The 24437-nt window shown below is 51.4% G+C and overlaps 1 protein-coding gene across 1 annotated transcript in view; it reads left to right on the plus strand.

The window, feature by feature from the left end:
- The first annotated feature begins 6 nt into the window (after nt 1-6).
- The window catches only part of LOC102424044 (ezrin), a 38054-nt gene continuing 13623 nt past the window's right edge, over nt 7-24437 (plus strand). The window contains exons 1-4 of the mRNA XM_023744987.1: nt 7-92; nt 19080-19163; nt 22338-22433; nt 23265-23539. Of these exons, the coding sequence (XP_023600755.1) occupies nt 81-92; nt 19080-19163; nt 22338-22433; nt 23265-23539 (467 nt within the window). The 5' untranslated portion in view covers nt 7-80. The remainder of the gene's footprint in view (nt 93-19079; nt 19164-22337; nt 22434-23264; nt 23540-24437) is intronic.

Consider the following 24437-nt stretch of genomic DNA (forward strand, 5'->3'; position numbering starts at 1 on the left):
TGTGTCTCCAGGTCCCACCGCCGTGTCCGCCGCTGCCGCGCCGCTTCCCGAGGATCGCGGAGACCCCCCCGGAACCGAAAATGCCGAAGCCGGTGAGTAGCCGGCTCCCCGCGGGCACCTGGCCCGGCGCCGGGGCTCCTGGCGGCTCGGGGTCCGCGGGGGGAAGGGCAGGCGCGGGGAGCCGCTCCCCGGACACTGGGTGGTGGTTTTGTAAACTCTGGGGAACCCCGGGGCGCCTTTGCTTTTGCGGGGCCCCCGGGCTGCCCAGGTTTCGGGCTTTTAGATAAACTAGGGCCCCCGTGACACTGCTGCCGTCTGTTTAAAAAGCGGATTCGAGTGCAGCTTGTTTCCTACAAAGAAAAGTTGTCGGATCGCAGGGAGAGCGAGCCTAGTGGCTTCCGAGGACGCGCACCGACCCCGGTCCCCGCAGGTGTCCGGGCAGATGCACCCCGACCTGCCCTGGCGCTCCCCGGGGCCCCAGCGGAGGAGGCCGCCCCTGCGGAGGGCTGGCCCTGCACCCCAGGTCCCCGGAATCTGCTGGTGCAGCAGGATTCCTGTCTGAGACTCAGGGCCAGCCCCGGACTGGAGCTGCAGAGGAGGCAGGCGGCCCTGGACTTCGATAAGGAGGCCTCTATCGGGCTCCCTCGGGCCCAGCACCCCTGCCGCACCCTGCAAACCGGCTGATTGCAGCGCTGCTGTGCCCGCACCCCTGTGCCCGGAGCCGGGGTGCCGCCATCTCGGGCGGCCGGCCGGCCAGGCCTGGGGCGGCTCCGGCTTTCATTTAAGTTGTGGGGACGAGGCAGGTTCTTTGTGCTGCGCGCTTCTTAGAAAGTTGTACGTATTCCACCTGCTTTTCACACGGTGAACTGGTGACTCGACGTTGACAGTTTTTTAGTTGACTTTTTAAGTCGTGGTGGAGAAAATATCTGGATTCATTAAAAAATGGAAAGAAAAGATACACAGGGGATTCATTTCTAGTTTTGCAAACAAGTTCTGTGGGCAGTGCTTATGTGCTTTTCCTACTGTTAAACGCTAGATTTTCTAAAAGGAGTTTTTAATGAAGTTTCTGTTACGGTTAGGTTAAACAAGTTACCATGTTAATATGCTAATAGATTCAGAAGCCAGTATAGTTTTTGCCTAAGTTACATCATCAAGATGATTCATTCATGGTGCAGGAAATTCTCTTCCTACACAAAATTCTTCATTTCGAACATGCAAGGGGCACGTGACATCCAGGCTTTTCAGTGCCTGTGACATGAAATTGACCAAAACACGGTCCTTATTCTGGGAACAGCCCTGAGCCTGGAAGCGACTCGCAGATATTTTGCTAAAAGAAAAGATGTAGAGCTCAGCTTGTAAGATGTCCCTCAGGAAAAAAGTCAGTAAACCAGTTTCCAGTCACTACTTTTCCTTCTCTTTTCTCATAAGGAGTTGTAATTTATGTTTCTGTTTTTATTGTAGTAAAATATACACATCACCTTCCCCAACCACTAACTCCCCTTTGTTCCTGCAGCCCCTGGCTAGGGACCTCATATTATAGAATCACAGTATTTGTCCTCTGGTGTCTGACTCATTTCGCTCAGCACAAAGTCCTCCAGGTCCTCGGTGTTGTAGCGTGTGTCAGAATGCCCTTCCTTTTCAAGGTTCTTTCCTATGGCAGGTACATTGTAATTTCATTTTGCTTTCAAAGTCTTTTATGAGGGATCAGAAATTTAGAAAATGTTCTGACAAAGTGAGGATAGTTAAGTTGTTAAGGAATGATAGTAGCCATCACTTGGTGTGTTAGGATCCGGATAACCAGAATCATGTTTTGAAAGACTTTATTTTACACTAGAGGCCCAGTGCACGACATTCAGCCCAGCCTGTGCCCTCTCACAGTCCAGGACCCCTCGGGGGATGTCTGACTGCAGGCTTAGGCCTGCCTAAGCCAACAGTCGGACATCCCCCGAGGGGTCCTTATCGCTGCTGTGGAGGCAGGAGAGGCTCCCTCCTCCGCTGCTGTGATTGCCAGCCATGAGTCTGGCTTCTGGCTGAGCAGTGCTCCCCCTGTCGGAGCACACTGACCACCAGGGGGCAGCTCCTGTGTTGAGCGTCTGCCCCCTGGTGGTCAGTGCTTGTCATAGCAACTGGTTGGTCTGCCGTTTGGTCAATTTGCGTATTAGGATTTTATTGGATAGGATAGGCTAGGATAGGATAATATGTACAATTGTAATTTCAAAACAGTGTTGGGAGATCTCCTTTAGGTGAGCCACTTGGGAAATTCCTACCTGCCCCCTTTTCTGTGGGGATGGATTCTTGGAAATTTTGCCTCATAAAACACATCCCCCCCCCACACGGAAGGCTGAGAAGAGCTGAGGGGCTTGCACACGTTTGGATATGGTCCTTCTAAGGCTGCTGTACACTGTCTAGTGTTGTTGGCTTTTTGGCCCTCTCAGTAGATGTGAAAGGGGGAGCATCCCCAACAAGTTCTATAGATGTGCTCTTCAAAAAGTTATTCTTTCTTTTAAATTGATCTTATTATAGAGAGGGAGGGAGAGAGGGAGAGAAAGAGAAAACATCCATGGGAGAGAGAAACATTTGGTTGCCTCTCACATCTGCTCCACCTGGGGATCAAACCCTCAACCGGGCCGTGCCCAGACCCTGCCACCTCCAACCAACTGAGCCACACCGGCCAGGGCAGGTGTATTGATTCCTACTGTTCAAGTCCAAGCTAAGAATCTTGTTAGGTGGCTTCGTGTGATTTGAGGTGTGACAACAGGATCCAGGGGCAAACACCTGTAAAGAGGAACACCTCTGAGTGGCTGGGGTGGGGGCTTCCACCTGATGCCTGAATTTTTGATTAAGTATTTTTGATTTGTCTAAACTGAGTCAGTGGGTGCCTTTATCCATAAAACACTATAAATGAAATATTTACTTGCTGCTTTCTCTCTGAACACTGCTCTCCAGTCGCCACTTGTTCACTCAGTCAGCCAGGCAAGGAGCCCGCACGGGTGGCTGGGGCAGGTCTTGGCCTCCGGGAGCTTGCAGTCTGGGACCTGAGCCCAGACACTGGATGCTGCAGCGAGCTGTCCTAGGGAGGGACTTAGGTCAAGGGCGGCTCTGCCCCGCCCCCTCACCTGGGGAGGTGGGGTAGGGGGGGTTGTTCCCAGGTTCCTGGCTCAGGAAGCAGTCTTTGTGCCCATGATTCAGCCAAGGGTGACCTGTGCTGCTCCTTCCCCCCCAGCCCCCCACTTGCTGTCTTCATTGTGATGGAAAGGAGGTGTGGGCATTAGAAAGGAAAACCTCTGCCTCCAGCTTGGAAGTGAAGGAGCTTCCAGCTCTTAAAGCTGCTTTCCCAGGAGTTGAGTTGAAGTGGCTCCAGTGGGTGCCTGGCCTTTCGCTCCTCAAGTGTGGACGTGGAAGTTTCTCATGCAGAAGTGCCCTTTCCCTTCAGCGAGAAACTCGGGAGTGTGTTCACATTCTGCCCTGTGCCAGAACGATAAGGTAATTTCTGAGATTACCTTGGATCTCTGGGAATACACAGCCTCTGCCACTAAATATTTTAACAGGGTCAGAATTTACTGAATATACTGATACATTTTCCATCCCTCCCACCAATTGAGGAGGATACAGGGGATCTATTTTCTGTTACCCACCCCCCTTTACCCCCCTCAGCATGGGCTGATGGTCAGCCAGGTAGCTAAGACTTGCCCATGGCAGTGAGAAGTGCTGGCCGGGTTAGTCATCTGTCACCATCACACCAAGGCCCAGTGAGTCTGTCTGTACTTCCATCCATCAGCTCAGGGGGTGTTGACTGCGTCACTGTGCAGTTGAGGCTGCTGAGATGAGCAGACACGAGGTGAGTTCAGGGTTCCTGATGAAGACCAGTGGGCGAGAGGAAAACGGAGGCCAGCTGCGCAGGGCCTTCCTTGTGGCGGTACTCGGGTTAACTCCAGAAGCAGTGGGGGTTTTGACTCTAAGGAGGAGGCCTGTGTGGTCATTGCAGCTGCCGTGTGGGAGGCAGGAGGAGGCAGTGGAGAAGGTAGACCATTGGAGGGGCCCCGGTGAGAGTGATGGCATGGACCAGGGTGGTGGTGGCGGTGGTGGTGGTGGTGCAGAGGGAGAGAGTGGGCACAGGTGGGAGGTAAACTCGCTGGACCTGGTGATGGATGGATGTGCAGGGGCCAAGGGCGGTGCCGGCTGACCTGTGGGGTCTGGCTTGCGTAACTGGCTGGCTGGTGGTGCCATTCGGGAGATGAGGAACCTGGAGAAGGACCAGGTGTGGGAGGGGCGGTTGAGGGTTTGGTTTGTACAGGCTGTTAATACACTTGGGACTGTGATTGATGGAAGAGGTCCTTGCCTTCTTTCATAATCATAACCACTACCTCCCTAAAGATGTGCACATACCGACTTCAACTGCAGTGTGGGTTTAATCCACATAGGCCAGAAGGGAGCCAGCAGTATCTGACATTTCTCCACACACGCAGTTAGAAGTTAGGGGGAAGCTGGTGCGAGTTCTTAGACTTCGGTGTGGCTGACCATGTGGAGGCAGAGTCCCGGGCCCGCACGGCGCTGCTGGATGCCCCTCTCCGGCCCGGCAGGGCCGGGCACCTGTGCTTTCCGGAAGCTCCCAGGTGGTTGATGCCCCCAGAGTTTGGGAACCGCTGATTTCGTCAGAAAAGGCAGCGTTATGTATCCCTTTCTCTTGGACCCAAACAGGGCAGTGAAGCCCTGAGATGGGTGATACTGGGGGTGTGTGTGGGCAGACCCAGGGCTCCCGGTGTGCAGTGGCAGCAGCGAAGCCCAGCGTGGCTGTCACGGTGGGCGTGGAAGTTTGTTTTACAAACTTCAGTGTAACCTGTAGCTAAGACTTAAGGATTTCGCTTCCCAAGTTGCTATAAATCAGGTAGTTTGTCAATAGACCTTCCAAGGAAAACAGCCATGTGAAATGTTTGGGTTATTTTCTCTAACACAGCAATTTTCAACCTTTTTCATCTCATGGCACACATAAGCTAATTATTAAAATTCTGTGGCATACTAAAAAATGTATTTTTGGCCAATATGACAAAAAATAGGTATACTTTTGATTTATTCACACCGGGTGGCTATCGTTGTGTTGGCTGTTGCCATTTTTTAATTTGGCAATCTACGGGAAAAGGTCAGTGCCCCTGATAGAGTCAGGGGTTGCATGTTTTAAAAAGGCTTGCAGCTCACGAGTGGCTACGGCACACACCTGCTGAAATCGCTTCTCTAACGTTATCTCCTCTTCATCCTCTGTATCTTCCATTGTCAAAATTCCCTTGTGGTTCACACAGATTCCTTCCTTATTATTGAAGCCCTGTTACATGTCGTTTGGTGCTAGGTGCTGGGGCTATAAAAATAAAGAAGACAGGTTTTGCCTTTAAGGGATTCTCAGTCCAATAGGGTAGTCAGATAGGTAAACAAAGAATGGCAGGACAGGGTGGTACGTGTGGTAAAAAGGTGCACCCCTAAGAAGTTTAAAGTGTGCCCTGGAGAGCCAGGAGGCCTCCCAGCTGGTGAGGTGCTGAGTTGGGTGTTGAGGGATGCCTAGGAGCTTACCAGTGCACAAGGGCAGAAAGGCATTAGGTAGTAGCAGTGGTCAGTTCTGTTTTTCTTTGATTATGAATCACATTCCCTTTTTTTTTTAACACCTTAAGGATTAATGGTATTGCTGTTTCCAAGGAAATGAAAACTGCATTAACATAATTATCTTTTTAATCTAATGAGAACCTACTGCCTGTTAGGCTAAGTCAGAAAAAAGAATGCCCGCCCTGAGAAATGACAGTTTAAACTTTGAAAGCAAAATGAAAATTCTGATCTTGGCCAAACTTTTATTGATAAACTGAGGAACAAATACCACCTGAGGGCAAACTGCAATAGCCAAACATATCAGCTTTTGCTTACCTTTGGTTAAGTTTGAAGTCACTTTCCATATGCTAATTTTCTTTTCTGTTTTAAACCGAGAGGTCGGTTTAAGACTGTCTATATTTTTAAAAATTGCCATAACAGATATTGTAAATGATTGTTTTTACTCTAGGAGGGGGCAGGCAAAGGCCAAGTCTGGCTGTGGCCTCATTTTTATGGACTCCCAGATAGAAATAGTTTTTATGTTTTTAAAAGTTGTTTAAAACAATGAGAACAAGAATATGCAAGCACAGCCCCAAATATTTATCTGGCTCTTTACAGAAAAAATTTGCCAACTTCTGCTTTAGGACAAAAATAATGATTGTTTAGCATTTCATGTACCTTCTATATATTTTATGCCTGAGTTAATAATTTTTGGAAGCAGATTCACGTCACTGTTTCTAATTAAAAAAAAAAAAAGAAAGAAATCACAGGCTGTGAGCCTGGACACGCACTGGGCAAGCTCGCAGGGCTGGGGGCGGTGCTGAGGCCGGGCGGAAGCAGGCCTGGAGTTCTGGCGGCCTTGCTTCTGTAGGGGCAGTGGCAGCTCCCGCGCCACTGCTGCCCACTGTACAAGGACAGGCGGGCATGCGCTAAAAGAAAGCCGTTTGCGCCTGACATTTGAGTTGGAAGGTGAATGTTACATAAATGAGTGGCCTTTTTATCACTGACAATTTAAAGTGAACTTTGGACCTACCATAGTGTATGAGTTTCTGACTAGAGATGGTCTCATATCAATCCCTAAATTAGATCACTATCTAAAATAGGGCCCCTCACCGTCCACCCTGTGCCCCGCTTTATTTTACTTCAGAGAACTTATTTCTACCTGTGACAATGTTAGATACTTGTTTCTTTGCCTCTGTCTTTTCTGACGGCAACAGCGAGAAGTATAGTGCTTTGTGTGTGTGGGGGTGGGGTGGGGGGAGCGTTATCTGCTCCGGAACAAACTTTAAACTCTTGCCTTTTTGGCAGATGAGTAGAGGGAGGGAGACCGACCAAGTGGGGAGACAGGCTGCCTCTTAGGGGTGCCGGTGGGCGAGCGTCTCCGCCTCCCTGCTTCCTCTTCTGGGACGTCCTCTGAGGTTCTGATGAGGCCCACAGGACAGGGACAGGGACAGGGACAGGGACAAGTGGGCAGCACCGGACGCTCCTGGCCCGTGTCTGGCACTCTCTCCTGTCACCACAGAGGGCAGAGTAAATGCACAGCTCGACCTGTCACCACGACATTCTAAAACGACGGTTTCTCAGGACGGGCGTTCTTTCTGACCTCGCCTACCAGGCGGTAGGTTTCACCCTGCCCTTTGTCCTTGTGTCGCCCTAGTGAACATCCCACATCCCTGCAGGCATTCATTCGGCAGATAGGGTGCCTCCTGTGTGCCCGGCGTTTGGGGCCTGAGGATGCTCAGGCAGCTGAGACGGTGCCCGGTGCCCGGAGTGAGGGTCGCTGCTGTCAGCCTCCATCCCCTGTGCCCTTTGTTCTTCCTCTCACTCCTCGTCGGGTAAAGAGCTAAAACCAGTGACTTCCAGTGGGCAGAGCGTGACGCGCTTTTGTCTGTTTTTGTTTCTGGCCCGTCCCTCTCACATCGGACAGGGAGCCGAGGGGATCCTTCTTCGAGGACGTGCTTCTACTCGGGTTTGTGGGGAGCACGTCGTCTCTGCTGGGTCCCGTGGTCTCCCGTCATTGCTCAGGGCACTTGTCCCTTTTGGCAGAGTATGTGCACCATGGCTGCGTCTGTAGATTTCTGTAGTGTAATCTTAGCAGGATGGCCAGCCTGTTCCTCATGCTTTTTGAGAGCAAACTGGTAAAAGCTTAGGATATAAATATTAGCTGAGAACCGCCTCGATGAAAATGTTATGTGTGTCAGTATAGTATTGTTATTCGGATGTTTCATGGCCTTGGTTAAATAATTACGGATGTTGCTTGTTGTTGAAGTATCTGCTTACATAACACATTGCTATTTGGGTGAGCCTTTAAGTGGGACTTAGGTGGGGAGACGGGGTGGGGAACACTTGATGTTTATTATTAAGAAACTGGCCAAACAGGGCAGTTTGGAAATGCAGGTGATGACAAGGCCGCGCAGTGCATTCCGTGGCCGGAACGAGTCCACTGGAGGCAGTGGGGGACGTTGAAGACGGACTGAATTTAAATATTAAGGCCCAGTTTTGAATTAGGTTGGAAATGGTGGTGGTGTGTGTCCATTCGGGCCGCATACTGGTGTTTTACAAGTGAAGTATATGTGACGGCCTTAGAATACGCCAGTGACGTGCTTTAAGGTGATAGAGAGCAGGTGAGTCCGGAACGCCGGAAGTCAGTGGTGTCAGGCTGCGTGGAGAACACACGGGGCTCCTTAAACTGTTCGTTCTAGTTTGTGAATGTTTCCAAATTTCCAAAGTAAAGTTTGTTCCCTAAAAGCACATAAGGGTGAAAGGGAAAGATGCTGTCACGTTCCCAAGTGGCCAAATGCTGGCGTCTGGGAGGGCAGGCGCGGCTCCTTCCGCTGGGGCTGGCCCGCCCTGCCCCGCACCCCCCTGCCCACGGCCGTGTCCGGGGTCCCTGGAATGGAGCCAGGCTTTCTGGGGAGACCGTTTGTGTCCTGGTCAGTGAGGGGCTGCTTTCATTCCACCTGGGCCATCTCGCCCCCCCCCCCCCCCTTTTACTAAAGGAGGTCTGGTCGGATGTGACAAAGTGTAAATTAAACGGGGCTGTGTGTGTTTCAACAGCCTAAGTCAGATGTGCAGGTGGTTTAGAAGCGTGTGTTTGACGAAGTCTGCTTGTTGAAGCAGGTTTGTGAGCTGGCTGAGTGGGCCTTCTCCCACTGCGGGCGTGCGGCACACAGAGCTCTTGTTCCAGGCCAGTCCCTCACTCGGTTCCCACGATCTCTGGGTGGGGGAGGGGAGTGCTGTGACCCAGCTGGAAATAGGTCATTATCTCAATAGCCGCCTTCTCAGAGCTGAGATTCTGCGGTGGCAGGCTAGATGCGAGGCCTGGCCCGCGGGGTTCGTGCAGCCCCTCTCGGAGGGAGATCCGTGTGCAGCCTGCGAGTGGCTGGGCCTTCACAGGACCAGAGCTGTGGGGCGGGCGGGGATGGGTCCGTACCCCCACACGAGGTCGTGGTGCCATCAAGAATTACGTACACAGTTTTAATCCCATCCGCATGTAGCAGACCTGACTGTGACAAAGTATAAATTAAACAGGGCGGGTGTGTGTCTTAACAGCATAAATTCAGATGTACCAGGTGGCTAAAAGCGTGTGTTTTACTGAAGTTTGCTTATTCAAGCAGGTTTTGCAAGCTTGCTGATTTAGTGTGGGTCTTACTCCCCATTTTTGCTAGATGGCAGAAGTAAAGACTTCTTGCTCAAGTTCAGATACATCTAGTCTAAGCTTCTTACAGGAGATGTTCTTTCACTGCAGAATATTTCTGCACGTGTGATCTTAACTAGGGGCAGAGATTTGTATCAGAAATGGCACGAGAGTTAAGTGTGGTTTATTTTATATATCCTTTCTTAAAGCAACAGGTTAGCAAAGCAGTTACCTTGTTTTGACATTTTCATTCTTTCATGGCCTCCCTCCCTCCACCCACACACACTCACACTTGTTAGAAAGGAAGGACTCTTGACAGACTTCTAAATTTACAAAGAAAACAGTCCATTCCAGGTGGGGAGTGAAGTGTAGTCTGTGTCTTTAATTTCCTGTTTTATGAGCCTAGAATGAAAAACCATTGCAGCATGTGGTAGTCATGCCGCCCTGTCCGGTACGTGGTCTTTTCTGGGATCCTAAGCTTGTGGATACAATTACCCTCACTTTTCAGTGAACTAAATTGGGGCTGAAGTATGTATGGCACAGCTAGTAAACCTGAAATCAGTGTTACAGAATCAAGACTTGAAGCTTATTAGATAAAGAGAAAGTGACCTTGAAGGCAGATTATCTGTGTTTCTGAAAGGGAATAGTTTCTTTTGTAGAACATAACGTTCTTTGATGATTCCTTTTCCCTTTCCTCTGTAAAGTGGTGTCTAAGGATTCTAGTTTAGCCTGTGTGGCTCACTGGTTGGAGCGTCATCCCATGCACTGTAGGGTCGCAGGTTCCATTTCTGGTCAGGCCACTTATACCAGGTTTGCCAGTTCGATCCCCTGTGGGATCCCCTACGGGAAGCAACTTTCTCGCATCGATATTTTTCTCCCCCTCTCCCTTCCTCTCTTAAAAAAAAAAATCAGTAAAATTACACAGTGTAGCCATTCCCAGCGTAGAAGTCCGTTTCCTCCCGGCACAGCAGCCCCTGAGCCCTGAGCAGCACACACTGTTCCCAGCACGGTTACTGGGGAGGGAGCTGAGAACGCGCCTCCGGCTCTAAGGCCGAGATTTCCCTGTTAAAATGAGCACAGAAGGACTGGTTTGTCCGCCCTGTGAATGTTGAGAGCCTGGGCTGACAGGAAGTGGGGCTGGGGGCAGGAAGTGGCTGACATTCAGAGGCAGAAAGAGCTGTTGAGAAAGATCGGGGATTTCATTACATGTTCTTGACATTTGTGGGCTGAATGTTGGTTGATGGGGGCACTTCCCTCTTATGCATAATTTTACCTAAGTTTTCACCCTGGAATTTGGAAATACAGACATTTCAAAAGTGTAAAACCATTGACTATATTGAGAGATACAACTTTAGGAATAATGTTTCAGAGCTATACGAATATAAATATTTTAGAAGCTGATCACCAGAAGTTGAGGAAGTTGTATAAACCTTTCTGGGCCTCAGTTTCCCCCGTGTTTAAAAGAAGGGGTCAGGCCAGGGTAACCTGACGCCTCTCACCCAGCAATCCCATGTAGTCACCCTACCACCTTGTCACTGTTTTCCTTGTTCTACTTGTAACACATTATCACCCATAAAAGCGAGGGTGTAATGGGTGGAACGATGTTGGTTACATTTTTATTTTGGCCTCTCTGTTCTCAAAATGTTAAATAACCATCTGAAACAAGTGATTTGGAAATTCCAAGGCCCGGCTTGCATGTTGACACTGTCCTGTTGTTATCGGCTGCATATTCAGAATTGAGCTTTTAAGTTGTAAGCTCAGCTCAGAAAGGAGGTGAGGGTGTGGAGAGTTAATTTTCATGATGAAGTTACCCTCAGAATTCCTTCAAGTGCTATGGAATTCTCTGCGAAATGAGGCCAGTGCTCTCTGGAGAAGAGGCACACCCACCCCATTCCTCCAAGTTAAAGTTTACACTCACACTTCCTAAAACTAAATAAATAAGGGCTGTGCTTAAACTGAACCCAGAAACTCGACTAAACAACTACCTGGTTCGAGTCCAGTGGCTCATGTGAAGTTGAACTCGATTTTCATGAGTATTGGCACCTTCGCAAACCCTGACCAGTAACTACCTTTCTGCACCTCCAGCAGGAAGGAAGGAAGGGGAGGGAGGCCTGGACTGCTCTGTTCCGGAAGGATGATGACTTAGCTGGAGGCTCTAGGTGGTAGGTGGATTCAGTTTCTTGATAGACACTCCCTGCAGGGAAAGGCATTCCCGGAACTGTCAGCACCAGTCCACTCGCGCTCTAGCTTGGATTTTCCTGATGGGGAAACACGGCCGTCAGGAGGCGGGGGTTACCTGGAGCTCGGTGATAGGCGCCAGGAGACCCGAGAGCAGCTAACCCGCATCGCAAAGTCCTGCTCAGCAACTTTCAGTACCTCGTGTTCCCAGAAGTAGCGTGACTGCCCATCCGTGACCCCTCGGCGAGCTCTAGGAATGACCGAGACGGGGCCAGCTCTTGGACCTTACTCACAGGAGTCGTCACAAGTGGACTCTTGTCAGCTCTGACATTTGATGGCTTTATTATTCCCATCACAGGCCATAAAAAATTAGAATATTACCCTGGTATTACATAAGTATATGAAAACGGTATCAGAACACGAGTTCTGGATCTGCCCTACCGTCTGTCATTGTTGGGTTGTTGCGCTGCAGACAATGATGCCGGGGGCTTTTCCCGAATTGCCTGACAATTTTTGTTATTTTTAATTACACAATCTTTTTATAAGATTTGTGGAGCCAGATGGCCAGTTTTCCTAAGCCCGACCAGCCGATCGCTTCACCTTCACTCAGGTTCTTTTGAACCTTGAAAGAGAAAAGATCAAATGATGTGATTGGGTATAATTTAAACTTAAGATTCAGAGGAGCTGGAAAGAAAGGAAGAACATTTGTTTACAGACCTGCCAGAGGGCTAACTTGTCAGTGAGATATATTTATCCTGCTTTTCCACCCTCTCTAAAGGTCGAGAAACCGCAGGAAGTCTGGTGTTAAGAGCTAGAGCTTAGACATGTATCTCTGGAATTTCTAACTCTGAGGCCAACCTGCTGTGGGCACAGGGTGACCTGTGGCTGCTGCTGGTGGCGGGAGCTGTTGCCGGACGAGCCGTGAGGGTGTCTTGGCCGGTGCGTTATCATGTTAGTGTGGACTTCACTGCATTTAATGAAAAATTGTGTGTTAGGACCACATTCCCATTTTACTTGTCTTCTCTGTACAATAGTTTGGGTATTTTGATAAATACCTTCCATTAGCAACATACTGGTTTTATTTTGGCCTCTCTGTCCTTGAAAGAATTGTGTACTACAGGCTGGTTTGTGGTCGGCCTTTCTTGAGTAGAAGATGGATGCTTCTAACTATGTGTTTGCTAGTAACGATAACAATGTAAAATATGGTCCCTGGGTTTTCAGTGTCAACTGCTTTCATATCACCTTGTTTGTGTAGACAGTGCTGCTGGGGCAGCATTGCACATTTAACGAGAGGGTCTCATTCTGTGAAATAGGTAGAAACGAAGTTATCCCTTAAATAGCAGCTATCACTGTGACACCCGAGAAAGGGTGGGTGATATGGAAAAGAGCTGGAAAGCAAAACATTGGCTTTGGGGCTTCCGACTGCCTTCCGGGGCTGGAGCTGCGGGGCTCCTTCCGCCCGGCGGGTGGTGGTTCACAGGCCGGTGCTTGTGAGTCAGCATTTGTGAAGTGACCACTGTGTGACTTAGTGAGAGTGTTGTTCATAGAGGCTGGTTCTTATCTTTCTCAAAAGTGAGGCGCTTAGGATCCAGAGAGAGATACAGATTTCATTAAGGAGCTCAGGTCTGCACGCCATCCCTGCGAGGGACACCTGAGTGCGCCGCCTTCTTGGATGCTGCCTCTTCCCAGGGCAGTGCTGTCCGGGTGTGGTCTCACCTGTGACCTGGGAGAGCGGTAGATTCCTGGGCCGCATTCCAACCCCCTGAGTCAGGATCTCGGCCTGGGGCCCGGGAACTGTTTGAGCCGGCTCTGCAGGTGACTCTGCACGTTCCCATCAGGGCAGCATGGGCGGCGCTGCCATCTTCCTAGGCCTTTCCCGAGGGACCGTCTGAGACACAGGTGAACGGCTCACGCGTGCAGGTGGTGATCAGGGAGAGATTTGGGGGTTTTGCTACTCGGATGGAGCGCCGTGCTTGGCACCACGGTACGAAATGTAAAGCGGAAGACTCCGTCAGCCCCCTCAGAACGTGCGGAGAGAACCCCGACCCAGGCCTGCTTCTCCCCTCTGCTCCCGTGCCGTGCCTCGTGTGAAGAGGGAAGTCGCTAGAATCCGTGACGACTGACATGGCTTCTGGTGGCAGGAGAGCAGGCTGGGCGGTGGTGTGTTCACATGAGTTTGGCAGCTGGGGCCCTCTTCCTGAGAACGCAGGCTATTTTCATTTACAACTTAAAACAGTGAACTTACATTGCATTTTAGTTTTTACAAATTTACTTTCTTTCATCATTGTTTCCCCCCTACTTTTTTCCTTACCAATTTGACCATAGGTAGTCCAGTTCAAAGTAGATAGATACACGTGACCTACCCAGACAGTGGAATATTCGTTGGCAGAAAAAAGCACTGGAGCCCTGACATGCTAGGGCATGGATGAGTCGGGAAGACATGCTAAGTGATAGAAGCACATCACCAAGACCCCATTCTATTCACAGAAACTGTCCAGAGTAGGGAATCTGTGGAGACGGAAGTGGATGGTGGGTGCCAGGTAGGTGGGGGGAGGAGCAGGAGGGACTGCTGATGGCCACGGGTTTCTCCCGGGTGACGGAATGTTCTAAAATTAGGTCGTGGTGTGGTTGCGTAACTCGGCGAATATGCTAAAAAGCCACTGACTTGCTTACTTTAAACGGGCAAATATTATGGTTGTAAGTTATACTTCAAGAAGGCTGTAATTTTAAAAGTACTCAACATGAAGATGAAAACACAATATTGTCCGTGTAATTTTTCAATTAAGTGACCCAAACAGGCATCCTCGATGCTTTCTCACTCGGTGGCTGTCCTTGGGGAGAACGGCTCCTTGCTGGGCTCCCTGCACCTTCCCCAGCTGGGGAGAGGCGGCCCGGACCTGCGTCCTATCAGCCTTTCTACGTATCTGAAAGGCCTTCGCCAAATATTTGAAAGCTGTTCGAAGTTGCTGAGGTGGCGCCTTCGGAAGAGGCTGGAATGTGGGGAAACAGCGCTGACATTTTGAGTGATTGTGAAGGTCAGGCTCCCAGTGCAATCGCCCTGGTGCTGGGCAGCTCCACTCCTCACTTTTGAGTAAATGCAGGTGTGATAATACAGGGATTAATCTTATCACTCAGGCCACGGCCTGAAAGCCAAACATTCAGAGGGGACCACGTGCATTTCCCTTATTTTCATGGTCCTGGTTTTGAATGAGCGCACAGAGCAACCCACCGCTGGCACGCCGCCGGGCGCCGTAGGAGACGGGAGCGGCCGCTGGTCTGGGAGGTTTGGGGCAGAATTCGCCGGAGCCTTCCCCTCCTGTCTTGGTCTTTAGTTCTGTGAAAGGTCTGCCTGGAGAGGTCATCTCAAACCAAGAGAAAGCGTGTCAGGAGGAAGTGGGCGCTTCCCAAAGGCAATATTGCCAAATATTTATCTACCAAAATGAGGAGAATGATCAAGGGCGGTCATTTGACAGCCAACAGTTCAGCCTCCTGCCTGGGTTAGAAGTAGAAGGTACTTCAAGGCCCCTCAGTGTGTTCTACAGGCGCCTGGGAGGTTTAACAAGTGAACCTGGGAAGACTCATGTTTTTCAGAGTGTGTTCTGGAAGGACTGGTGCTTGGGGATAGTCCACGGAAAAGAAACCTGGGAAGCAGACTGGGGCCCGCCCTGGGATTTCACAATTTGCATTAACAGCAAAGACACTCAAAAGCCTTTCAGTTAAAGAAAGAAAAAAGAAACGCAGCCTTAACTTCTGTGGCCTCGAAATGCCGCTGCGTCCCCTCCCCCAGAGCATCACCTCTCTGTCCCTCCCTTTACCTTCAGAAATTTTGCAGAGAACTCAGCTGCTGACGTGGCTCAGAAGGCACTCAGATACTGTTTGAGTTACAGGATGTTAAAGGCGAAGATCCCTTACAGATACTCTTGGTCCCCGGTTATGAACTTGATTCTACACTGCGGCCTGCCCGGCAGGGGTTGGCTGGGAGGCCCAGGTCTGTCTGTCTCATGATTGCTCAGTTGGAGGGAGTGAGCAGAGAGGACAGTGGGTTTATTTTGTTTATTGTTACTGGGCGTTTAAAAAAAGAAGATTGGTGCTTAAATACTTTTAACTCTCCTTTTTGTTAGAAAGAGATGTCAGTTGCATTGCAGCAATAAAGCCTGTAGCCCCTTTCTCCTGCCAGGAGGGTTACAACCCTGCAGGAGGTGTGAGCACAGGCTGAGCCTTTCTTTTGTCCCGGAAGCAATCTCCTGGCCACCTGCTGATAGTGTTCCCTCTGAGTTATTTTTCAGGGATCCTCCCCCGCATCCCCTGCCTCCTGCTAGGAGTCGGCCCAGGACTCTCAGTTCTTGCTCTAACCCTAACCCTGCCCTCGGGACTCCAGACCTCACATTTCCGAGCTGGAAAGGACCTCAGGACACGTAGTCCAGACCTTTTGCACATAGGGGCTGAGTCCTCAGTGGGTTACAGCGCCAGGTCTCGAACCCAGGCCTCCCAGCTGCTCTGCTCCTGCCTGCTGATCAGTGACTTGGGCAGTCCTCAAGCCGCTTAAGTGGCTTTAAAAAAATATACAGGTTCTTGGGCTGAGGCCCAGAAACTCAAGTGTTTGTAAAGCTGCTCTGGGGAGTCTAACGGCCAGTCCCATGCGGTGTATGACAGCCACTTGAGGCCATCTCTGTGGGTTAAGTCAAGTGGCTCCAGGGCAAGGGAGGTCTCACTCCTCTGTCCCCAGTGACCCCCATGGTGTCAGCATCCCCAGCAGGCATTTGGTTGGGGTTTGTAGAGCACATGAGCCTCACAGGGTGCAAGGTGTCCTGGCTGGGGTGGGCTGGGAGCAGCAGAATGATGCTGTCATGGTTCATAGGTGTGTAGTGTAGTAGCTGAGCTGACCCCTAATAACAGCAAATATAATTTTTTAAAGAGTAGATTATTAAGCAGAGGGAGGATAGAGAGTCTGACAATGAAGTTTTCATTATCTTCATTAACTAAGGCAAAGAAATTTTATGTGTTGAATCCTGATATTCAGTAATATGCATTATATAGTCAAGTGACCTGGAGCAAAATACCTGTGAAATTCTAGTCATTGTTCATGAAACACACACACACAACAAGAACAACAAAACATGCATAGCATTTTGCTTAAATTTAAGAAGTCTTACTGGCCAGTTTTGTTCTTGTTTTGGTCTGTATTTAGGCCTTTGTCTCTTGCATATACTGATATTCTAGTAAGAGCTCAGAAACTTAACTCTCCTACTGAAGTAAAAATAAAAAATACAGCTCACCCATTAAGCTAGCTGCTGTGTGGGGCAACAAGAGTTTTCTGCTGAATGTGGTCAGTGTGAAAAATATACCCATTGGAACCTCATTTTCCTTGAGGGGTTCGGGCATGTGCAGCACCAGCTTTTCCTGACTTGTGTCTAAGATAAGTCATTTTGTTAGAAAATTCTGACATAGTACATAGTTGTAGAAAGACCTAATTTTTTTTAATCAATTGAGGGCTAACTTAACTCCCATATCTAACGTTATTTATCAATTCCCATTATGAATAGCGGAGTAGGATGAGGTCTGGTTCCTTACGTGTTCTGACACTTTAGACCTCACAGTATGACTCTGTGTCTGAGCGTCAATGGAGGAGCATTTGGAAGGAGACATGAATTATTAAATTATCGACACCATCAGCCACATGGCTCTGCATGTGTATATGGGGCCGGGGGCACATGAGCAAAATTAAACTTTAATTGTCACCACCCCCTCCGAACAAAACTGAATGTCGAGAGGTGTTTAGTATGTTGGCCAGCCTTCTCGGGTAGCTTTTCAGTGACGGCTGCTCCTGCACACGCCTGCACCCTCACCACGCCTGCTGGCGGTGCCTCCTGCAGCGAGCGTGGCCTCTGAGGAAAGTGTGATCTAGGAGACACACCAGGACGATACAAATTGCAAAGCATGTGCTCTTGTCCCGTCTTTGCACGAGGTTTGGGTGTTTGGACTTCAAGTTCCTGAACCTCTGACCTGTCGTGGGCCACCTCCCGTTGATGCGTAACCCCACGATCCCACCTGATGGCTGGGGCGGTGCTGCTAATGTGAGCGCCAGCTTTCCCCACCTGTCGAGTTCACCAAAACCAGTTGCTAGGCACGGAAACCTCTCACAAAGACTGTGAAAAGGAGCTGGGCTTTAGAAGTTTCCTTAATTTCCAAAGCCTAATTTCTTTCAAAGCCCCTGGATAACTGGACCAAAATATGTATAGAAATGGTCCTGTTTTCTGAGTAAATGTTTTATTTTAAATTTCGGTAGAAGTTTATGCTGCTTTCAGCACATCATTAAGGATCTGTACACTGGGAAATAATTTCCATAGTCTTCATAAACATGGACTGTTGAACATGCCCCTGACTAAGGCAGTACCTCTGTGGTCCTTTGTCCCCGAGAGCACTTGGAGGTGTGTGTGGGGTCCTGGTGGGTGTCCTGCTGACCGGGCACTGTGTGTGGTTAGGCGCTGGCCATTCTGCAGGACTGGAGGTCGTCTTGCAAACCAATGCTGTGCTGCCTGAAGGCCAAGATCACCTTGTGGGAAACACCGCAGAGTAACGACTAGTCAGGTGACACACACACCCCCCTTGAGGTCAAGCGGCCTGGCCACTGGTCATTTACAGCTTATTCTTGTATTATTACTTGTTAATTACAGGCAGTCCCCAGGGACTCGATGTATGTTGTTTCGTGGTTACGTTGCCATCTCCCATATATTTATTTTTAAAAAGTTGTCATTTCTACGTATGTACATATGTGCTTTATGTTTATTATTTATTTGCCACAAGTAGAGGTTAGGAATTGTTATCTTTCTTTTACGTTTTTTTTTACTGTTTCCCTTCATTACTGCTGTGTCTGTGCTCCATGTGAGTGACGTAGGTGCTTATGTAGTGGGTTCGGACTTACGGCGAAAATTGCATTACGTCGCCGTAGGAACGGATCTCCGACGTAACCCGAGGACCTACTGTATTGTATTTTCCATATAAACAGCAATAAACCTACTTTTGCCCACCCAGTGGATCCTCTCCCTTCCTGCCCTGGTCTGAATTCTCGGAGCCTCACGCTGTTGTGGGGTCAGAAGGAGGTGGTGCGTGGGAAATCCACTAACCGTAGTCAGAGGACTTTTGTAGAAAAAGGGCATAGACCTGAGTGTGAATGTGCTGAAGAAGGCAGGCCTGCCTTCGGGTCCAGACTGTGCACGCTGAGACTCATCAGCTACCTCCCGGGGAATGTGTGCGTGTACATGTGCATGCGTGTGTGTGTGTGTGCGTGTGTGTGTGCATGTGTGTGCGTGTGCACGCGTGTGTGTGTTGACGAGACTGATAATGGCTGTTGGAGAGGAACAACCTGCGTGTGGCTGAGTAGCTCCGAGTGGAAGGCTCAGGAGAGGATTAAGAGAAAAGAACGCTGTTGTCACTGGGTTGGCTCAGTGGATAGAGCATCCGCCTGTGGACTGAAAGGGTCCCCCGTTTGATTCCGGTCAAGGTCACATGCCTGGGTTGCCAGCTTGATCCCCTGTAAGGGTTGTGCCAGAGGCAGCCAATCAATGATTCTCTCTCTTCATTGATGTTTCTCTCTCTCTCTCTCCCTCTCCCTTCCTTTCTGGAATCAATAAAGATATATTTTTAAAAGAGAGAAAAGAATGCTCGCTAAGTGTGATCTGTCCCTTGTGTTTTCTAGATCAATGTCCGAGTCACCACCATGGATGCGGAGCTGGAGTTCGCCATCCAGCCGAACACCACAGGAAAGCAGCTTTTTGATCAGGTTGGTCTCTGTGAACTTGAGAGAGAGAATTCCCATTTAGAAAAGAAACTTTTGCAACATCTGAATCATTTTGTTTGCGAAGCATATTCCTTGGTGTGCTGCCTGCTTCTCTCTGTAGAGCAGCCCATTTCCCCTCCCGCGGGGGCTCACACAGAGAACTCTGGGGGTGGCCCTGCTCACAGCTCCCAGGGGCGCTTTCGGGGACATGGAAGGCTTCCTCGGCAGCCCAAGGGTACCAGCACGCCGCCTCCACTCCCCCGGCTCTGCCGCACCCACAGCTCTGGCTGCCCTCTGCCCCCGGCTCTCATGGTCACCTGGCTGCTGCTGGCCATCAGCGTGGGGCTGGGTGCAGTGGAGATCAGACACCGCCCACGGGCCCGAGAGGGGCCAGGCAGACCACGGTTCCAGGGTGACCCTCCCCAGCTCCTTCTGACTGAGCTCGCTCAGACGCTCATCTGAGCTGGGCCCCACGGAGCCCATCGCGTTCCCTCTCGCAGCCTGAAGGTGAAAGTGGGTTTTAACAGGAGCACCGAGCCCTCTGCGATAGCTCTTCCCCGGGACAGTTCCTCAGCGAGCAAGGTCTTCTTTCTGGGCTGAGTGAGTGCTCCGGGGCTGAGGTCCAGTGGGCAACAGGACGGGGTGTATGCAGGCCCTTGAGCTGTGCTCGCCTTTCTGAGGCCCCAGTGGGAGGAAAGCGATGTTCCCATCCCAGCACTAACCCGGGAAGTGGAGTGGGTGCTGATGGGGAGACCTGGGGGGTAAGATTTTAGCAAATCTAGAATCTGCAGTGACTCCCCGCTGCTGGGGGGACGTCCTCTCATCGCCCATTCCCTGCGCTGCCCCCCCCCCCCCCCCCCGCAGCAGCACCAGGGGTTTCGGGGTGACAGTCCTGCCAGTGCCTGCAGGGGTGGGGACACACCTCAGCTCTCCCGGTGCTGCCTCGCCCAGCAAGGATCAAGACATTTACTGCTCTGGGTGGGGCTGGACTTGGTTCAGATTGTAAAGGTTTCGCCTGAAAGGTAATCTTGAAGTCGTTCCATGGAGCCAGCTGAGCTCCAGGGGGTGCAGGCGGGGGAGGAGGCCCAGGTGCTGTGTTAGCTGTGCCTGCAGCACCATGTCCCTCAGTCACGGACAGTCCTTGTCTTTAATGAGTGCCAGGCCGACCTCAAGCAATTTATTTTAAAGCAGAGCTGGGAGGCTCTGTGTTAGGAAAGCGGACGGGGTGGTGGGTTAGACTGACCCCTCCTCTCTACCCCGGGAAGTCTCTGCAGTAACTGGGCTGTGACTGGGTCCTAGTCCCGGGCTCTGGTTGGATGAGCGTGTCACAGGTCAACAGCCACGCAGGAGGCAGGTCCCCCGACAAGCCGAGGGCACTTGCCCACTGCTGGCGTCCAGAGGGGTGAGGACAGTTTTGCCGTGTGACTGTGTGTGCCCAGTGTCTCCATCAGGAGTGTTTTTCAGCTGCTGCTTAAGATGGAGTGAAATAGACAATCCCTGCCTTTACTTCCCAAACCCCTGCCACTTAACAACACCGCCCAGGCCGAGGTAAAGGGCTAGGCCTGCTCCTCTTCCCTCCCCGTGGGGTCAGCTTCGGGTTGGGCTGAGGACACTGAGGGGTAGTGAGGTGTTTCTCTAGGGGTGTTGGGTGCCCCCGCAGAGCGGCTGTTAGGATGGACCGCAGGAGGGAAGGTCCTCCGAGTCTATTTTGTCATTTGGGGAGCGCCATCGGGATAGAAGCAGGGCTGGGAAACACGGAGGAGCGGGTTCCCCGGAAATCTGTGGGAGGTTCACGTCACGGAGCCTGTGGCAGAGTAGGCACCAGGCTTTTTCACCAAGAGAGTGAAGTCCAGGCTCTGTCCACGGGAGGTTCCAGAGTCTGATGCTGCGGGAAGGGGCTGGCACGCCTGCCAGGTGGAGAGGACTCTGAGCTGTGGCCCTGAGCACCCGCAGGGGCTGACGGGGGAGGGCCACCAGTGGGGAGGGCCGGGCCAGGGCTGGTGGGGGGTGAAGGGAGACAGGACAGAGAGAGGACAATGGCTGGAATGTGGGCTTTCTTGTGCAGCTTTGAAGCAACCCAGACAGGAAGGCAGGGCAGGTCTGACACGCAAATGAGGTGGAGATTTGCAGGAATAAGTCAGCGGCTTTGGGCATAGAGACTCGTCTCTGAATTGACTTTCTCTACACTTGGCTCCCATGAAAACAAGACATCGGGTTTCATAAAAGACGTGGGAGGCAAGCGCTGTGTGAGGGCGGACTCTTTCCTCTCTCCCTACCAGGGGAACGCAGGCATCTGTCCCCCAGGGTGGGAAGCAGGCTCGGGAAGGAGTCCAAGGGCATTTCCAACTTCCTTTAAGCGAGCGCTCCAGATCCCTGGTTTCCCCATCGCTAGTGTGCTCAGTTTTTCCCTCTAAATGTGGGAGAAGATGCATTTGAAGGACAGCTAAGGACCCTTCTCTTTGAGCCTAACATTGTACGCCATGGGCTTCAGGACTGCACAGCAAAGCTCCGGACTGGCCTTGGTCGTGTTCAACAAGTGTCCGCAGCTGCATGTCTGATTCCGAGACACAGACCACCCGCTGGGCATGGCCACAGGAGAGGTTTTTCCTAGTGACACGGAGATTGCCCAGTGTGAAACCCTCGCTGTGACCAGGGGTGAAGTCTCCGTCTCTGTGGCAGAATATGAACTTCCTGGGCCTGTGTGAAGCCGAGACTCCCCGCCCCTCCCTGGAAGTGCCACCATCGGCCTCCGTCTTCCCCGGGCTGCTGGCTCCCTGTTCCTGGACGCAGGGTCTCTGGCCAACTGGCTGAGAGGCAGGGCAGCCCGAGGAGAACCCAGTGCGCCTCTGCTTCACGTCGGCCGCGCTCAGCTCCTTCCCCAGGGGCACCCCTGGCAGTGACAGGCACTCCCGTGGCACACGCCGCCACTCGGCTCGCAGTGACTCGGGAACGCAGGATGGAGTTGAGGAGCAGGAGTGAGATTTGTAAACCAGAATCTGCTCAAATCGATATTAAAAATAAATCGTTATGGCTTTGGGGTGATGGAATAGCCTCTTAGCTGGCTCGGTGTGACCAGGCAGCCGGCACCGTGACCGCGGCCCCCGTGACGGCGCTGTTGGTAGCGCTGCCCATTCCGTGTCTCATGGCTGTCGCCCTCCCGCCCTCTCTCCCTCGCAGGTGGTGAAGACCATCGGCCTGCGGGAAGTGTGGTACTTCGGCCTCCAGTACGTAGATAATAAAGGATTTCCTACCTGGTTGAAACTTGATAAAAAGGTAGGTCACAGTTAACTGTTTGCACTGTTACTGGGTGTTGGTCCTCCTCGTTGGCATCGAACTGGAGCACCTTACGCGGACTTTGGTTTTTGTTCCTTTTTATTTGTGTAAAAGTTTTTCCAGACAAAAAGGTCGCAGGTTTCCTGTAAATGGGGATACAGGTTGGCAATCGGACCCGGGCATTTCCCCTCGCTGCTCACTCACCGAGCGTATGAGGTTAATTCTTAGTATTTAGCTGACCTTAGTGTTGTTTTTACAGTGCGATTATTAATCTTCTAAACCATGAATCACCCACTGTTTTGCAAGAACCTGTTACTGCTTTGTCAGAACCTGTGATAGATTATCTCCCAACTCTAAAGACGGGATAATTCCAGTAACAATTACAGAGAACAGCAAGAAGCAAAATGTGTTTTCTGCAAACAATTTGGAAAATGTCCCTTTTCCAAACCCTGCTCTCCTCCCAAATTATATGGCAGCAGGGGCGGTTGGGGCTGTGAAGGAGGAGGGGTGGGAGCTCCGTGGTCCACGCTGGACTGGCCACGTGGCCGGACTCCAGGTTCCAGGCTCATGGAGCAGGTGTTTCGAGTTCGAGTTCTCCCTCGCCCCGTCCCCAGAAGATCCGGCCAGGCTGGCGCCAGGCTTCCGCGAAGGGAGGGTGTGTAGTGGGACTTCTTAAACTGGCCTTTGGGTCTTACATGTAGAAGGTGACTTCAGCGTCAACAGTCTTTGACACTGGCCTGCAGGGCCCTCTGAGCCGTGGGTGGCAGCCTGTGCTTGGGGGGCAGGGCTTTCTCCTGAGCCCGCAGTGAGCGTTCGGCCTCTGTTGTCCAGGTGTCGGCCCAGGAGGTCAGGAAGGAGAATCCCCTGCAGTTCAAGTTCAGGGCGAAGTTCTACCCGGAGGACGTGCCTGAGGAGCTCATCCAGGACATCACCCAGAAGCTCTTCTTCCTCCAAGTGAAGGAGGGCATCCTGAGCGACGAGATCTACTGCCCCCCCGAGACCGCGGTGCTCCTCGGCTCCTACGCCGTGCAGGCCAAGTTTGGAGACTACAACAAAGAAATGCACAAGTCCGGGTACCTCAGCTCCGAGCGGCTGATCCCCCAGAGGTGAGCGGCCGGGCCTGGGGCGGGCGGGCAGGTGAAGCAGCAGAGAACACGGACGTCGAGGGCAGCGCTCCTCGGCTGGCATGTGACGGTCGCATGCCCGGCTGTCCCAGGCACTGGCCTCGCACGGCGGCGCCCTGAGGCCCGGTGGTCCGCCTGGACAGTGGGGGCTGAGCAGCAGCAGGGAGGGGACGTCCTCATGGGCTGTAGGCGGCGTGTTATTTGAGGGTGTTACAGAGTAATCACGTTTTTCATGGCCTGACTGCTTCACCACTCCTGGTGTATAATAGTTCGGCCCCCCATAAATCTGTTGTTAGTCACTAATGATCAAATAAATGACCCCTTTGGGCAGAAAGGCTTCTTAAAATAAAACGTCCTTTACATTTTTTCCCAGCAGGACTGAGTTTGTCTCTTTCGAGTCTAAATCATCAGCTTTTAGTTCGTCCTAAGTAGAATTGCACATTAGGAAGTAGAAACAAACGCACTTTGTGGTGATTTTATTTAAAGAAAAGTGAAGGTTTGCGTGAGGGGACAGAGCCTGTCACTCACCTCTCAGCCCTGCCCTCTGGGGTGACGGTGTTGTGCCTTCTTCCTCTGCCGTCAGAGTCATGGACCAGCACAAGCTCACCAGGGACCAGTGGGAGGACCGGATCCAGGTGTGGCACGCGGAGAACCGCGGATGCTCAAGTGAGTGTGGCGGGCTGCCTGCGCCTGTCTGCCTGTGCCCGCGAGGGCGGTCCCAGGAGGTGACCCAGCCAGCTACAGGGAGGTTTTCCCGTAACAGCCAAGGGTTCTTTGCCTGGGGGCCGGGGGCAGAAGCCAGGTTAAGTTGAAACCCTTCCAAGCCCCAAAAAACACACCCCACACACCCCACACACACACACCCACATTTCTCTTCTTT

This window comes from Myotis lucifugus, unplaced genomic scaffold, assembly GCF_000147115.1.
Source record: "Myotis lucifugus unplaced genomic scaffold, Myoluc2.0 scaffold_505, whole genome shotgun sequence".
Lineage (NCBI taxonomy): Eukaryota > Metazoa > Chordata > Mammalia > Chiroptera > Vespertilionidae > Myotis > Myotis lucifugus.